Source organism: Triturus cristatus, chromosome 6 (assembly GCF_964204655.1).
Source record: "Triturus cristatus chromosome 6, aTriCri1.1, whole genome shotgun sequence".
In the NCBI taxonomy this organism is placed as follows: Eukaryota; Metazoa; Chordata; class Amphibia; order Caudata; family Salamandridae; genus Triturus; species Triturus cristatus.
In genome coordinates this window covers 723,664,810-723,682,859 of record NC_140589.1, presented here as the reverse complement: position 1 = coordinate 723,682,859, position 18,050 = coordinate 723,664,810, and the positions used below count along the sequence as shown (strand labels likewise).

The following is an 18,050-nucleotide window of genomic DNA, read 5'->3' as shown; positions in this document are numbered from 1 at the left end:
GGCTCTGCAGATGCAGCAGTTTCGTAGTGGCTCCTTTCGTCGCCCCGGGAATAGAGGAGCAGCTAGAGGTCAGGGGTCACAGCAGCAGTACAATAAAGGGGGCACACAAAGTAACTATGATAAAACCACCAGAGGTGGATATCGTGGATCCAGCACCAAAGGCAGAGGACGTGGGTACGGCAACACCAGGTCCTCCCCCAAAAACAAACAGTGACGCCCTCCCCCTGCCCCCCGACCACATAACACCAGTCGGGGGGAGACTCCAACAGTTCCTGTCAGTCTGGAAAACCATCACCACAGACAGGTGGGTCAGGGACATTATCCAGCACGGTTACTGTCTCAAATTAACGTCCACTCCACCCAACATACCGCCAAAGCACCGTCCTATGTCCGTAAAGCACTTGGCATTATTGCAGCAGGAAGTGCTAAGTATGCTGCAAAAAGGTGCAATAGAGGTCGTGCCCGTCAACCAACATGGGACAGGGTTGTACTCTCTGTACTTTTTAATCCCAAAAAAGGACGGTTCGCTCAGACCTATACTAGACCTGAGACCCCTCAACCACTACATTCTCTCAGAGCATTTCCATATGCTCACCCTACAGCAGGTTCTACCGCTACTCAGTCAGGGAGACTTCCTAGCCACACTGGACTTGAAAGATGCGTATTTCCACATACCCATACACCCATCACACAGGAAATATCTCAGGTTCACTATTCAGGGGCATCACTATCAGTTCAAAGTTCTCCCCTTCGGAGTAACAACAGCACCCAGGGTCTTTACCAAGTGCCTAGCAACAGTGGCTGCACATCTACGGAGACAACCCATTCACGTCTTCCCTTACCTGGACGACTGGCTTGTTCAGGCAAAGTCAGCCCAGCAATGTGCCAGCCACATGTCCCTCACCATTCACCTTCTTCAGTCTGGGATTCTCACTAAATTACCCAAAATCACATCTCCAACCCCCACACGTACGACAGTACCTGGGCGCGACCATAAACACTCTGGCAGCCACAGCTCAGCAAAGTTTAGTGAGGATCAACAGCATGCAACTGCTGATCTCAAAGTTCAAACCTCAACACTCCCTTCCTGCGCGAGTGTTCATGCAGTTGATAGGCAGGATGGCCTCCTGCATTTTCATAGTCCCGCACGCGAGACTACATATGCGCCCACTTCAGGAGTGCTTGGCACGTCAATTGAATCAGGCTCACGGACAATTAAAAGACCTAGTGTTGGTGAGCGGTCGGGCATACAACTCTCTGCATTGGTGGAATCCACAAAACCTTTGCAAGGGCCGACCGTTCCAAGAGCCCGTTCCACAAATAATACTGACAGCGGACGCCCCTCTCCAGGGTTGGGGAGCTCATGTACTCCATTACACAGTGCAGGGACTATGGACGACTCAGCAAAACAAGATGCACATCAACAGTCTGGAACTGATGGCAATCTTCCTAGCCATGAAGGCATTCAAAGTACACTTGTGCAACAAAGTCGTGTTGATCCGGACGGACAACATGACTGCCATGTACTACATACAGAAGCAGGGAGGAACGCACTCTCTACAGTTGTCTCATCTGGCTCAGAGCATGTGGAAGTGGGCCATTCAGAGGAACATATTCCTCATGGCGGAACACCTCCCCGGCAAGGACAACCAGATGGCGGATCTGCTCAGCAGACACAGCCACCAGATGCACGAGTGGGAGCTACATCCGTCAGTACTCCAACCGTACTTCCAACAGTGGGGTCATCCAGAGATAGACCTATTCGCCACAAACGAAAACGCAAAATGCCAAAGCTTTGCCGCCAGGTTCCCACATCCGCAGTCACAGGGCACTGCGATATGGATGAACTGGTCAGGCAGATTTGCGTACGCTTTTCCCCCAGCGCCATTGATACCGCTAGTGGCACGCAAACTGCGACAACACTCACTAACACTCATCCTAGTTGCTCCCACATGGGCACGCCAACCACGGTACACCACCTTTCTAGAACTTTCCGTGGTGCCGCATCAAAGACTGCGGATCAAACCCGCACTTTTGACGCAGAACCATGGCGAAATTCTGCACCCAGATCCGCAACAGCTGAACCTGGCAATCTGGCTCCTGAAGTCTTAGAGTTTGGCTACCTAAACCTGCCACCTGAATGTATGGACATCATCAAGGAGGCCAGAAGACCCACTACCAGAGCTTGCTATGCGGCTAAATGGAAGAGGTTTGTCATTTACTGCAATAACAATGACATTAACCCGCTGGACGCATCCATTCAAAACATCATCTGTTACCTCTTACACTTATACGGATGCAATCTGGCATACAACTCTATACATATCCATTTAACCGCGATCGCAGCCTATCTTCAAAACAGGCAGCACCTCTCTTTATTCAGAGTGCCTGCCATCAAAGCCTTCTTGGAGGGACTCAAACGAGTAATTCCCCCACGACACCCACCGGCACCAGTGTGGAACCTCAATGTGGTCCTCACCAGATTCATGGGTCTACCCTTTGAACCTCTCCATTCATGTGAGATTCAATTCCTCACCTGGAAAGTAGCTTTCTTAGTGGCAATCACTTTGTTAAGAAGAGTTAGTGAACTCCAGGCACTAACCATTCAAGAGCCATTCATACAAGTTCACGCAAACAGAGTTGTACTACGTACAAACCCCAAATTCATGCCCAAAGTGATATCGCAGTTCCACATGAACCAAACTATTGAACTGCCTGTTTTCTTTCCGAGTCCACAAAATGTCGCAGAGAGAATGCTCCATACACTAGATGTAAAAAGGGCCCTCATGTACTATATAGACAGAACTAAGGACTTTAGGAAAACAAAACAACTTTTCGTTGCCTTTTCCCCACAACACAAGGGCAACGCCATTTCCAAAGCAGGGATAGCCAGATGGATCGTTAAATGTATTCAAATTTGCTATCAAAAACCTAAACGCACATTAACGATTCCCCCACGAGCCCACTCAACATGAAAGTTAGGGGCGTCCATGGCTTTCCTAGGAAACATTCCTTTACAGGAAATCTGTAGAGTAGCTACATGGTCCACTATACATACATTTACCAAACACTACTGCGTAGATGTACACTCAAAACAGCAGGCAGCTGTAGGACAGGCTGTTCTCAAAACTCTTTTTCAGACTGCTGCAGCTGGCACGGGCAGCCGCCGCTAATGGAGGGACTGCTATATAATCTATGCACAGATATGAATTCAGCAGCCCACATGCCTCGAACTGAATATGCTACTTACCAGTATGCATCTGTTCTTGGCATGTAGGGCTGCTGACATTCATATCGCCCACCCTCCTCCCCGGCGCCTGTAGCGGCTGCAGCACTCAGAATTACTGTATAGCATGGTCATCACTTACTGTATCTACTCCATGACTGCCACAATGGCGAAAAACAATCTAAGGATGGAGAGGATGCCCATGCGCACTGTAGTCCAGGGGAGGAGCCACCTATCTCGTGATACTTAGACTCTTCCAGGACAACAATGTGCAATCATCCGGACCCAACACTAGGCGGCGATCTATGCACAGATATGAAGGTCAGCAGCCCTACGTGCCAAGAACAGATGCATACTGGTAAGTAGCATATTCATTTTTTTACAACTGTGCAAATTGCTAAAACTCTGGGGGACAAGGCTGTACAGACCCTCGCACAAAAAAAAAAAAGCCTAGATCTGTAAGCGGCCTTCAAAAAGCTTGTCACTGCACAGTGTGTGAAGGGGTTAGGTAACAACTGTAAGTGCAAGAGTGCTACTTTGGCCTGCCTAAACTTCAGACTTTTAACAAGGGCCGAAGGAAGCGTTTTCTGGACAAAGAAAAAAGATTACACAATAGTTCAAAATGTAACGTGTACTGAAGAGATCGAAGATCGCAGCCACAGGGATCTCTTTGGTCTAACGGAAAGAAAAAAAACAGTCTGAGATGCTAAAAAATGATGACGCTGGTTGAATCTGAAACGTGTAATTAAAAATCTACCATGAGCAATAGTTAAGGCTGATAGGTATGGTTCGATACCAGGGTCCGATTTTAACATTACATAGGACCTCATTGAGGATTTACCAAGCTCAGTGTTTTCCCGATTCGCAGGAAAAAAAATTGTGGTGTAAGTCTTTTATGATTTTAACGTCCCCAAGAATTAAAGTGTCATGTGCAAGGAAAATGTCTGGCCTTCCTATTGCCTGGAAAGACTCCTTTACGTATTGTATCCAAGGGATTTTATTGCAATGATCCAATGCCAGACAATCAAATAGAATCATGCGGTTTAAACCCTTATGTTCGCATGTCCGTATCTTTATCCAGCACACTAAATGTTTAATTGCCACTTGATCTGCCAGGTAACTAACCCCTAGCTCTTCTTGCACAGACCAGGCTGGCGTGCCTTGGGGGACTCGCAGGATCCGGCGCCAAAACGTATTTTCCGCCACCTGTAATCTGTGTGGGTGCACTTACCCCCAAATTTCACTGCTTTATAAAACTCTTGAAGTGCCTTTAGACTTATACAGTTTTAAGATGGCCTCCTGGTCCCATGAACCCAATCTACTTGCAAAACTTGTGATGGCTCCCAAGGATTTATTCAGTAAGCTCAGCTTCCCGTTTAAGAGGGCTGTAGTTTGTCATCGAATAACACACCCAGATAGGGAAAGAAAGTGACCTTACCAAGTGTATGGTTGCCGGCTTTAAAACTTTTCGTCCGGAGCTCCCGGGGACCCGCCACTAAAACATAGGACTTGGTAAAATTAACAGACAGGTCCAGCCTGTCCATGAATGCCACAAAACCATCTATTAAAACCTGCAGGCCCCGGCCCGTACTGGCCATAAGCACCGCATCGTCTGCATAAAATAGTCCTGGCAAAGCTCTCCTGCCTACTCTAGGGGAGTCTGGCTGGAGTGCCAAAAGGGCAGCCCCGAGGCCATTAATATACACCCAGAATAAAAAAGGAGCTAAAATACAGCCTTGGCGCACACCCCGTGCACAATTAAAATGATTAGAAAGGTCTCCCTCATGGGAAAATCTCACTGTCGCCGTGGTGTGGGCATGGAAGGATATAAGTAAGTGGACAATGCAAGGATCCACTTCCAGAGTGGTTAATAATATGTCCCACAACTTAGTCCAGTTTACCCGGTCAAAAGCGGACGTAAGGTCCATAAAAGCTATGTACAGAGCGCCCGGCTGTGCCACTGTGTATTTAGAAATCAAGAGATAAATGTTGAGCCACTGGTCCTTAGTTGACAAACCTTCCCTGAAGCCATATTGGACATCTGATAAAATCTGGTTATCTATGGCTCACAAAGACAATCTGTGTAAGAGTACCCGACCCAAAACCTTGACTACGGCGTCAATAAGGGAGATTGGACGGTAAGATTGCGTGTTATTCTTGTCTCCTTTTTAAAAATTGGTACTATAATAGCAGTGGACCAGGAGGGCAACATCCCCTTTGAGGCTGTCGCATTTAAGACTTAGGTCTATAAAGGAGCCCAAACCTCAATGATATCGTGGAAAAGGTCCGTGGGTATGCCGTCAGGGCCCAGTGCCTTGTTTAGTGCCAATAACTCAATGCTTGAAGATACCTCCTCCAGAGAAAAATTGATGGGGGAAACCGCCAGGCAGGGAGGTATATCTACGCATCGGTCGCCCAGGCAGCCTTTGTTTTAAACGTTTTCATAATGAGACACCCACTGATTTGGCTTGATGTGATGGCACACGGTAGGTTTGACTGGGTCTGCGAAGCATGGGCTGTTGATGATTTTCCAAAATAAGGATGAATCCCTCAGTTCGCCTGCTTTGGTTAGGTCCTCCCAAGCCTGCTTTTGAAGTCGGAGCCTGCGCTCTTTCAGCGTCTCTTTATAAAGGCATCGGAACGAGGAAACTCTATCTTTCTCCCGTGGCACCTGTTTCAAGGCTGCTTTTAACCTCCTTAAAGCCTGCGAACACTTGTGATCAAACCATGAGGGGGAAGCTGGGGCACGCCCCTCTGCCTGTGTGGTTAAAAGGCCAGAAACTACCTGAGCGATGGAAGAAAACAAGCTTAAAATGTCCTCGCTCGGTGTGTGAGGATCCAGACATGCGCCTGTCTCTTTCTGACACGAAGAAAAAAGGCTGTGGTTAAAGGCCTTTACATCTATGCTCGCCCATCGAAGGAGCCTACCCTGATCAGTGGGGGTTAAAGATGCCTGGAGATTTCTGGGGCCTATTAGGGGTATCCCAGCCCTATCAGCACAAGTGTCAGTGGATTATGATTGCTAAAAGCACTAAGCTCTATATTAAATGCAGCGGCGATCACACCAAATGGTGCTGTCACAAATACAAAGTCTATGATGGATGAAGAACCCCTTCCTTTATAGGTCTGGGCCAATTGAGAAATAGTCCCGGAATGCCACTGGTCTAGGGTGTGTACCAGCTTGTGAGTAAGTAAGAGGTTGTTTAACACCTTCCCTTCCGTGGTGTGTTCCATGTGGAGGTCGTTCAAAAGTGGGCAAGGCTGGGCAATCGGCTGATTCTTTCCAAAGGATGGGCACAAATGACAGTTGAAACCGCCCACTAAAATAAGATTCATGTGCCCACAACCGTCCTCCTTTATTGAGTCTAGGGCACAATTTAAGGCGTTTAAATTGGAGGACCTGCCCTCCCCCTCTTGGCATTATAAAAATTGATATAACAAGTGTAGGTGCTCTCCCCATAGGCAATTCTATACCCTGGAATACATGAGAGTCCCACTTTAAAATCTTTAAATCCTTACATAATTCTAGGTCCACAAATATAATGAGGCCCCCACTAGCTCATCCCATGATTGAGTCTGACGCTAGGCAGAAGATAGTCTTATACCCGCCCATGAAAAAATTATTCTTCGTCTCCCAGGTTTTATGTAAGCATATGCTTTTGTATGACCTCACATACAGTAGCCATCTGTCGTCTGTAAACTTGTAATACAGACCTGCCACGTTCCAGGAGATCAGACTAAATTCTCTACCGGGAATGTGGTTGGTGTTACCGGGAGGGGTAGTGAAGAAAGAGGCGCATGAGATTATTCATGGGAATCGCAAAAGGAAGGGAAGCTGATCGAATCGCATTTGGGCTCGATATTAGTGGGGGGCTAGCTTTCTCTACACTCTGTCTCAAAGGGCCTTGTTGTTGGAGTGGACAGATGAGTGTCCCCTCAGCCTTCTGAAGTCAATCCAACTCATTCAGATCGGCAAAGGGGGCATAAAAGTTTGAAAGTAGCAATGGCCGCCCCATGCCTCCTCCATTAAGCCTGCCCCTTGTAAGAGGTCCCTCCCCTGAGGTGCCCTGCGGAGGTCTATAGAAAAAGCTCAGCGGGAGTAGTTTAATGTATGTGGTTGGGAAAAATGATTAAGATGCTCCAAAGAGGATTTTCTGTGCTAACTCTGGGTATCGTACCGAGATAATGATGCACTCTCCCTCAAAGGTTTTCCTTGATGGGCCTATCCAAGCCACCCTCCGTGCCATCAATATATCATTATGATCACTGACAGAATACCCGGAGTGCAGGGCCAACCAATGGGAAGCTTTATTGATCAGTTGGACAGTAGATTCCTCTGTCAGCCGGTAAGCGGGGCACCCCTGACAGAACCACAGAGTAGAGGGCGCATGCTGGGAGAAGGTCGATCACTGGGAGCTAGAATTCCTTGGGTGGTTGCATCACTATGTGAGGGACGTCTGCAAGACCTAGGATCTAGTTAGAACGAGCAACATGGGGTGCGCCAAGTCCCACAGTGCAAGTTCTACCAGCCCCTAACTCTGTATGCTAGACCATAACTCCCTTGGGCTTTAGCATTAGCATGCAGGGTACCACTGCTATTTGGGGAATTAGCGAGGGCATGGTATCAGCTAATGAGGGACGCTCTGGCAATTGATAAAATGAATGTTTGGCCACTGAAGTCAAAAGGATATCCATTTTGCTAGCCAGATCCCTAGAAGCTATCTCCAGCTTATCCAATCTATTCAGAAGCAGAGATAAGAGGTCCGTAAGAGTCACCGGGAGATTATGTAGAGCTGGCACTAGGTGGGTCAGCAATTCGTCCGCAATAAGCTGAGTTGCAGCATTTGCGTGTCCCTGGCGTTTGGTCACAGGAGCTTCCATGGTCCTATTGGCTTTCCGTGTCCGTTTATGAGCAGGAGAACCTGCCAGGTCTGTGGGTGGGGTGGACGGGGGGGGGGGTGCTCAAGCCTCGAGGCTGAAGGCTCAGGAAGGAATGACTCAACTGGTACCAAATTTGAAGACAATAGAGATGGAGCTGGGGGGGGCATGACCTGGGTGGCTTGGGGATCGGTGGCAAGGTAGGTGAAAAACGTTATCCCATAATCCTAGGTCTACTGAGAGCCGCCTCTCTGTCCGATCTATCTCCTTATTAATAGCTCCCACACCCTTTGCGAGAAATGTGTCAGTGGTACAGCTCGTAGGAGTCACTGGCTGAGCCTTCCATTTTCCCATTAGGCTGAGTCAAACGGGGCCCGTTGGTAAAAAAGTTTAGTTACCCAATTGACCCAGGAAGGGCTACAAAGAGGATGACCATGCTTTGCTCAAGTTTGCTCAAATTCCTCACAGATACCCAGGATAATTAGCTAATCGAAAAGGGTACTCACAAGTAGTCCTGTGTCCGGGAGCAGCCCTCCGATTGACAGGCATTGATGAAGGTTTTTCGCACAGAACAGGCTGTGACCTGGAGTAGCCGACCAAGAGAGTAAGCCCAGTCCAGCCTCGACCAAGTGCAGATGGACCCGCCCTTGGCCCTAGTGTGAAATGTATGCGCCTCCAGGCGTAGAGTGAAGGTGGCAATGGCCACAGGAACTGCTGGGGCTTGGTGTCCTGGCTGCCTCCTCCTTCAGCAACAAGCAACAGGTGACAGGCTACCGTGCTGCGGGGCCCGAGCGTGAAATGTATGCGCCTCCGGGTGCCGAATGAAGGCAGCAATAGCCTCAGGGACTGCTGGGGCTTGGTGTCCTGGCTGCTCCCTCCTTCAGCAACAAGTAATAGGTGATGGGCTTGTGAAGTGAATGAGATGTGAAAGCCTAGCCCTTCGCTGTAAGTTATTGGGTGTAATCATCTAAATGACTCCTTCACCTCTATTAGGGTCCCGGTTCCCGCGGACAAAGTATTCTGTGAGCATTGATAGAGGTTTTGTCTATTTTGCAGCGCTTTTCTACCCCGCAGCAACACTGTGTCACGCACCTCGCTCTAATTAATTGGTTGTAACAATATAATTGCCCCTCACCTTCATTTGATATCTGAGTTAAACTTACTAGTCTCGGAGCTTTTACAGAACTTATGCCCTATTGCAGCACTTAACCTCTCTTTAGTTCTATGTTAGGCACTTGCACGCTCACCTGCATCTTACCCCCACTACTCTTTTGTCTGTAGAATAATGCAGATTCATTCGGCATTGCCTTTTTTTTGGAACACGCTTGCTGCTTGTCCTATCACAATCATTTATGCTGGAGTACCTCCGAGGCTGCAACGTTACCATTGATGCAAAGCTCCTCACTACCTTTTGGATTCAATCCTCCTTACCGGAGTACCCCCAAGGCCCAGCTTCATTTTTGTAAAGCTCTTATCCTGTGGGTATTTGACTCAATGGACCAGAAACTTTTTTTCTTGACAAATCCGATTGAACACTGATGTACCTCCCTTTATGTATCAGTCCTGTACATGCTGTGTCTCAGAACTTCTGATATCTGGAGCGAACCAACCCTATTGCCTACACTACACCGTACATTGAGCAGCGTTTCACTGAGGTGAGCTTCATTGCCATTATCTTGCCATTACACCCCCCCCCTTTTAACCAGCAGTAGTATTGATGATAAATCTACCTACCTTATAGGTTGCTCCTCCAATTGTCCTGAGTAAGAGCCTGTTGTAAGGATTTAATTTCTTCCAGTTTTCTGGGTTCAAAACGTTGACTGTACTTACATTTGGACTTGTGCTCACTCACTCAGCCCAGAAGCCGAGAAATGGGCTACTTAGTCTTTTGAAATATTGTTTGACAGGTCTCTTTCATCCTTGTAAATGTTGATAATTTTATCTTTCACATCTCCTTCACTTCACAAGCACTACTTTGAGCACTTTACTCACCTTGTCACTTTGGAGCAACCGTAAAAATTATGAATTGATGACGAATTGTTAATATAAACTTTGTTGACAATTAAGTCAACATGGTCATTGTTCGTTTTCATTATTGTGGGGTGTCTAATCTTTATTTGTCTTCTCTAGAAGTTCACCGGTCAGTTGGACCATTGTTGTATGTATCATTATTGGCCCAGGACCAGCTGGGTACTAGGTATACCCTATTGTTATGTAACAATGTGTTGAGCTGGAGGCAGTTGTTTTTCACCAAGCAGCGGCGTTGGTCATGCAGTTCGCAAAGTTTGCTTTGGCGGTGCTGGTTGAGTCGGTATGGGAGACGATGAGCTGTGTGTTGTCGGCGTAGGATACTATGTTGATTCCGTGGGCTCTGACGATATCCGTGAGGGGCGTCATGTAGATGTTGAAGAGTGTTGTGCTGAGCGACGATCCTTGAGAGAGACTGCAGATGAGTTTCTTGGGTTCTGAGGTGTAGGGGGGGAAGACTGACTCGTTGAGTTCGGTCCATGAAGATGGAGGATAGCCACTTGAGAGTTGGTCCACAGATACCCAAATGCTGAAGCTTTCTGATGAGAGAGTTGTGGGAGACTGTATCAAAAGCTATGGAGAGGTCCAGGTTTTGAGTGCGGCTCGAACAATGAGCAACAACGTTCTGTTCACATTATGAAGTCTAGTAGTTGTTTGATTTAGTCCCACTGAAAATAGATGCATATATTGAAGTTAGGGAGCACACTACATTCCCTGGGTCGAAAAGTTAACTAATTAGAAGAAAAGTTCCACAAAGAATTTAATTATGTTATAAAAAAAAAATGAAAGCTTACAGGTCTGAAAGCTTAAATGTGGACTCAAAAAGACTTTATCGCTGGAGAAAATAACCTGCACAAGTGTCTTAATGCACTGTTTTGATAACAGTTATAGATCCATAATTAATACAATTAGAGTAAAGTTTATTTTGCTTAAAACCAAAAGGCAAACTAGAGGGGTAATAAATATGTGCCTTTGGCTCTGTGTAGTAATGGCTGGACTTCTGCCATTAGAGAAAAGAAAGAAAGATGCTGCATATAATTTACAGCACATCCTTTTGCTTACTACCATTTATTATAGCCTTCACATGCCAGAAACCGGTCCTAGGAAGCTTGTTTCCGGTCCAGGGAAGACATGGCTTGGTAGTTCGGGCTGGACTGTTCCCATGAGGCACAGGGTCAGACTGATTTGCATATGGCCATGTCTGAACTGGGGTGGCAGAGTGGGCTAAAGAACGGTGATGGATTAAACTCATATCAGTTGACTGGGGGTGAGTGCTTGCAATTTTCAACACTCCGTCCATCATTCCCTTTGGTTTTGCTTTGTTCGCCATAACTTGGCAGGGTATGCTCAGACGTGAGCCCCTTGCTCACTTTGCCACTGGATTCAAGGAAGCCTGGCTGAAGACGGCTGAAATGCCAGAAACCGGTCCTAGGAAGCTTGTTTCCGGTCCAGGGAAGACGTGGCTTGGCAGTTCGGGCTGGACTGTTCCCATGAGGCACAGGGTCAGACTGATTTGCATATGGCCATGTCTGAACTGGGGTGGCAGAGTGGGTTTAAAGAACGGTGCTGGATTAAACCAAGATCAGTTGACTGGGGGTGAGTGCTTGCAATGTTCAACACTCCGTCCATCATTTCCTTTGGTTTTGCATATAATTTACAGCACATCCTTTTGCTTACTACCATTTATTATAGCCTTCACAAGACAGAGATGGCTATTGCAAGGGCCAGGAGCTGCGATTCACTCATGTATCCCTGAAGCATTATCACAAGCCTTCAGGTCAGCAGGAGGTTCAGCAAGGATTATAAACATAGTTTCCTGAAATTTATTTCAATTTTCTTTTGCTACACCTCAAATCTGCTTCCTTAAATGACTCCATTTGGGAGAAATTACAGAAGACTTATATAAAAGCTGAGCTGCATATGCTCGCAGGCCACATTTATAAATATAATGCAGATTGAAAGTGGTCTGCCCAGCCTGCTCTTACTGACTATGGTGACTGGTTTGGAAATAGTGCTTCATTCTGTGAGAATGGATGTAGGCAGTGTGATCAATGTCATAAATGTAAACTTGTTTTGTCTCTTGCAAAGCAACTTGACAGTCCTTGGCAAGGGATTAGTCATCAACAGCAGAGCCTAGCTAATTTTAAAGTGTACAATGTATGCGAGTAAATGGAATTCACAGTGAGGGAAACAAACAGTGTGACAGTGGGATGTTACTGTAGTACTATTGTGGATCATTTCAGTGATTTTGAATTCATTGTCTATACCATTGCATAGGTAACAAAATGTATTGCGTGCCGATTGTAACAAGGACACATGCAAAGCATTGGGGTAGTTGGAACCGTCGAAAAAAGGCACACATTGCTTGTGCGAATCCATATTGTACCTAATCCTAGAAACCACCCCTCAAGTAGGATAATATTGATTGCAGACAGTCGGGAGACCGACCACCAAAATAGTTCAATAGTTAAACTACCCAGCTTACAATCACTCCAGGTTCAAAATATGGTCACACAGGAGGTAAATGGCAGATGGCAAAGTCACAATTTGATTGCCATTTAACATATTAATTGCACATTAGATGATGCAAGAGTGTTTCAGTAAAGAAGTATTCGCTGAAGTAGAGGTTGAAAACAAGAAATGGAATTGTGCCCAGGGTCAGCATTACAAAATGGTTGTTCATAAATAGAGCAATGAATATTTAAAACAACTGAACAAAAGAAATGGCGGAGATGAGAAAACATTTGAAAGGAAGATTTAAATTGTGCTGATAGTGAGGGTAAAAATAAACATGTTCGCAGTCCAGGACAGGCAGCATTAGGTAAGACTGAATTGGTCATACTTGCTATTCTGTTTTATATTTCTGTGTTAATTACCGTTTTACTGATTACAATTACATATGTGAAGCGTATTTGAGTTTGGAACATGCCGCGGTTCACATCCCAGTATGGTGAATATATTTCTGCCTAATTGAGACAAGCAAGATTTGTGTGACTGTTCTTGTTTTGCCTTCTGCTGTTAGAAAACATGTCCCTTCCTCTGAGTTGTACGTCTGAATTGGCCCTATAGAGTTTTCCTGGCTAATGGTTTAAGCCGGCTAATGCAGGTTTGTTTGAGGTGAATTGTGGGAGAGAGCTAAAAACTCCTGTTTCTCTATAATGTGAATTACAGAGTGTGACCCTTTTCACAATCTCTAGCCTCCTCAAGTGAGCCTGCTTTCAATCTGACGACTTCAGATCAGTGATAAAGGCAGACTTCTGGACAGTCATGTCGACTCAACTGTAGGATGGTGGTTACGCTGATACACTAGGTCTTTTGGGACACAACCATAAAAATTCCAATGAGGAAATCGCTCATCCCGTATTCTGGCACTTCCCCAAAACCTGTATGAGAGTCAAGCACACTTTTATCCAACCACTTTTTTCTTCAATCTTTGAAAAGATTAAACCAATTGGCAGCCCAGGCGGTTGTCCATGTTGTTTCCCATGCACACCCACATCAGTGGTTCCCTCTCTGAACTTTTATTGGTGTGTTGTACAGGTGCTATGGAGATCTGGTTTCTTAACATTATGTATTTATCAAATGCAGATTTTAGACTACCTTGCCTGAGATAACAGGGGAAGTGAGCCTTTTTTATTTTATTTTGTCTGTATCCAATCCACAAGGTGGTTCAGAGGTGCTCATCCTTCGAAGGCGCATTCCCCAGAATCCCCAGTTGCATTGATCTAGATGTAGACAAACTTCATCTAAAGTGGGAACATTCATTTTTTAAAATCTGTTTTGATTGAACCATTGAAAGAAGAGATGTATTGTGTTTCCCCAGTATTGTGGTTCTCTTTACATATTGAGATTTTGTTATTAGCGGAAGTGCAAAGTAGTACATTCACATATATTTGCCTTGGTTTTGCATGACGGTTGATATAGAAGGCACACTTGCTGCTGAACAACCCTTGCCTAGCTCCTCCCGTTGTAATCTTACTATGACGTAAGTGATAAAGAAAATTACTCGTGGTGAGAAGAATTGCTAGTTCCAATTTTACCATTGCTATTATAGTTCTGCATGTTGATCTTATTTCCATCATATGGGTGTCTGCACAATTGTTCTACATGATATGTGCCATTTGTAAGAAGTGGACGCAAGTTTTGCACATTTTGAATGTTTTGCCATTTAAGGCAAATTCCAGAAATCCGCATGTACTCTACATCAATGGCCGATATTGTATCCTGCTGACACGGAGTGGCTTGGTCAATGCTTGATTACATAGGTACTATAGTGTAGCATCTGAAGCATTTGAATTTCTCACCTGGGAAGGAAGAGAATACTAAGTCAATGAGCCTTAAAGTATAATTTCTGTTGTGAAGGGTACCTTATGGAGATATTCTGCTGCACACATTAATAAGGATACATTCCACTGCCACGTGCACTTTACGGGTGTCTGCTACTGGTCACAGTTAAAAGGAGTTGAGAGAATAATGTACGGTGTGATCAGTGAAACAAAGTTTGGATAGAAAACCTGATCTGCATAATGTCTTTGTGTTTGCTTAATTTTAATGCTGAACATGAGAATGTAACTGCCATAACTATTTTTATCCACAGCTGGCTACTCTATGAGAAGCCTAATTTTGAAGGCCTCTCCATTCCTCTGGAGGAAGGTGAAATGGAACTTACCAATCTGTGGGGTGAAGAGATTTCTGAAGAGAAAGGAGCTCCACTCACCGTGATTGGGTCACTACGTCAAGTCGTTAAGGTAATATTAACTACCTACTTCTCAGATCTCCACTGGGTCAGTGTGACAAATTGAGTTTTTGATTGAGGTTGGTAACACCCTTCTCCAGCAACAACCACAATCCTTATCAAGGAGAACCACAAAAAGTCACTAAATTAACCTGGTAGCTTGGCACAAAAGCAGCCATGCATAACATAAAGGCACTGTATTAAGTATATATGCCGCACACAAACAGTAATAAGGTGAAAGTACAATACAAGCGATATACCACACCAATTAAGAAGAATAAAGTTAAACTGAATACATAAAATTAGACCAATGTGACAAAACCCCAATGACTAGAACTGGAGATATGCATTTTTAAAGATTTAAGTAAAAATAGCGACAAGAAGCAGAAATCGCTAACTGTGGGTATCTGGTCGCGCTAGACTGGGACACAGTCACAAGTTCAGGCCATCTGCAAAAGTGCCGCTGGATACAAGAACCAGGTTAGTCCTGCTGAAAGAGTTGCCTTCTCAAAGTCCAGCGCACACAGTTCAGATCTTCAGGGTTTCATAGGAGGAGCTCAGCCGATGCCAGCCAAAGGTCCAGGAACGTGGGAGGCACCTCTTCGAGATCAGAATCTCAAAGCAGGAGAGGCCACCAGGGCTCAGGCAGGTGCAGTTGCAGCAAGTCAACAGGGCGGTTGCAGGGAGGCCTCTGGAGATTATGTCCCCGTAGCTCAGAGCAGGAGATCGGCCAATTGACCCCTGGAGTCACTCTAATTGTCCCGGGTTCAAGGAGAAATTCCTCTCTCCTTCAAGCAGCAAGGCAGGTCTCTATCAGCAGGGCAGTCCTCTTGTAACAGTAGGGTAGTCCTCTGGGAAATAAGGCAGGCCTCAAGCAGCAGCGCAGTCCTCTGAGAAACAAAGCAGGTCTTAAGCAGCAGGGCAGTCCTCTGGAGTACAAGACAGTCGTTCTGTAGTCTTCTGCGGGTCCAGGAGTGAACTGAAGAGTTGATCTGAGGTTCCACTATTTCTACCTGGAGCCAGCTTTGAAGTGGAAGACACGACTGGAGTAAACATTCCTGATCGTGTTGTAAATAACAGGCCCAGGCAGCCCGAACTCCTTGAAGACCTCAAAATGTTTAAGGAAGGAAAATGCCAACTTTCTAAAAATTGCATTTTCAAAGTTGCATTCGAAAATCTGGCTTTACCATTAAAGAGGATTTTAAATTACAATTTGTTTGAGTCCAGGATATTTCTACCTGCTCCAAATCAAAGGTTAGCACTCATTAAATGTAATAAGGAAACCAATGTTATCCCATGGGAGAGAGGCCTCACAGTAGTGAAAAACAGAATTAGGTTTTTTTCACTACCCGGACATGTAAAAATTAAAAGTATGTGTCCAACTTTCTAAATACAATGCACCTTGCCCTATGGGTTGTTTTGGCCCTACCCTAGGGGTGTCTTACATGTATTTGTATTAAAAAGGGAGGTTTAAGCCTGGGAAAGGGTTTATTTTGCCAGGTCGAATTGGCAGTTTAAAACTGGAAACAGGCTGCCATGGAAGGGCCGAGACATGCTTTAAAGGGCTACTTAAGTGGGTGGATGAATAAGTGTTGCAGGCCCACTAGTAGCATTTAATATACAGGCCCTGGGTACATGTAGCACCACTGCATTAGGGACTTATAAAGGCATTTAATGTGCCAATTGGGTGGCAGCCACATTTTACCATGTTTTATTGTGTGAGCGCAAGCACTTTAGCACAGGTTAACAGTAGAAAGTGCAGAGTCCTAAAAGCCAACAAAAACTGGTTCAGAAAGCGGGAGGGGTGAAGGCAAAATGTTTGGGGATGACCCTGTAGAGAGGACCAAGTACAGCAGCCTTTCAATTGCTTTGTGCAAAATAAGTGTAGTACACCTATGAAAATATTAAGGCCTAATTGTACTGCAGCTGTTGCTGACCTGGTCCTCCTTTTAGGGATTGATTAGTGGGTATTCAACTTAATGCAGCTTGACTCCATTGGTCGTGAGGAAGTAGCTGAATCCATGAATCGATTAGGACGTAAATAAGGATTTGCCTATTAACTAATAACATTGGCATATATGTAGCATCCAGCTAGAGCGTCAATTTGTCATTCTGAGTATTAAGACAAAGAATTGGTGTCTAGGTCTATGTATTAGCTCCATACAAGGCTTTCCAGTGCAACCTTTCACAATTTCCAAACAGCAAATTAGCTTTTGGTGACCCTGTTGTACGACCCTGATATCAGGAATGTGCCCCTGTTGGATTCAACACACTATGTTCTCAACTAGATCAGTAAAGATGAAGCTTAAAGAAGTGAAGAAATAAATCCACTTCTGCAGAGCATCTACATAAAGCGGGGAAAAACAATCTTTGCAGTGGCAGCTAGATAATGACATCAGCCAGGTTGGGCAGTGATATTGAGGTTCCCTTTCAGTCTGATGTACTGAGGCGCCTCAGTTGCCAACCATAAAAAAGTTTAACAGTGTTCACCCCAAGGGAGAAGGAGCAAAGAACATTTTGTTTGATCCGTACGGGTGTGCCAGCATTGCTCCTGAAACCTGATGCTACCTCGGCCTGCTGAATAGATGTACTTGTTGTCTGGTGTAGCCCTCATGTCTTGATTTCATGCACGTAAGCCTTGGAGAAGTGCCACCGAGTCTAGCAGTGTGACACACACGGAACGGGTAACCAATATCTACAGCCAACAGTAGAGACTACATTACCTTTTCTTAGGCAAATATTTTAGTATGGACACATGCCTTTTTTTTTTGTCTGAGTGAAATTGAAAGCCATAGTACTTCTAGTGCATCTCCATGTTAAAAAGCTGGGATCATAAGAAACCTGGAAATCTATACAGTTGTGACGACTTGTTAGTAACTATGTGAACTGGCTTGCACAAGAAAAACATTTGAAAATGTATCATAAGATGAAACAACATATTTTGTGTGTTTATGTTGAACCCTTTAGGCACTAGAGTAGTAAGGGTGATGTAGACATGTAGGACTTCATTACAAGTGTCCTATTCCATGGCCGGTACCAGTATCCACCGGAGTCACCAATAGCATAACATCAGCCACTCTTGAGTTGGATTTTTTTGTAGCGACCAGGTATAACCAACATCATCAGAATTAAAAATCTGCTTGTTATAAGGACTAGTGAATTTTTCCGATCGAAACACCTGGT

The 18,050-nt window shown here is 45.2% G+C and overlaps 1 protein-coding gene across 5 annotated transcripts in view; it reads left to right on the top strand.

Moving 5' to 3' along the window:
• CRYBG1 (crystallin beta-gamma domain containing 1) overlaps positions 1 to 18,050 on the top strand; it is a 901,344-nt gene that overhangs the window by 704,262 nt on the left and 179,032 nt on the right. For all 5 annotated transcript variants that reach the window (XM_085611232.1, XM_085611231.1, XM_085611233.1 and 2 more), the window contains one exon: positions 14,730 to 14,880. In XM_085611232.1, the coding sequence (XP_085467358.1) occupies positions 14,730 to 14,880 (151 nt within the window). The remainder of the gene's footprint in view (positions 1 to 14,729; positions 14,881 to 18,050) is intronic.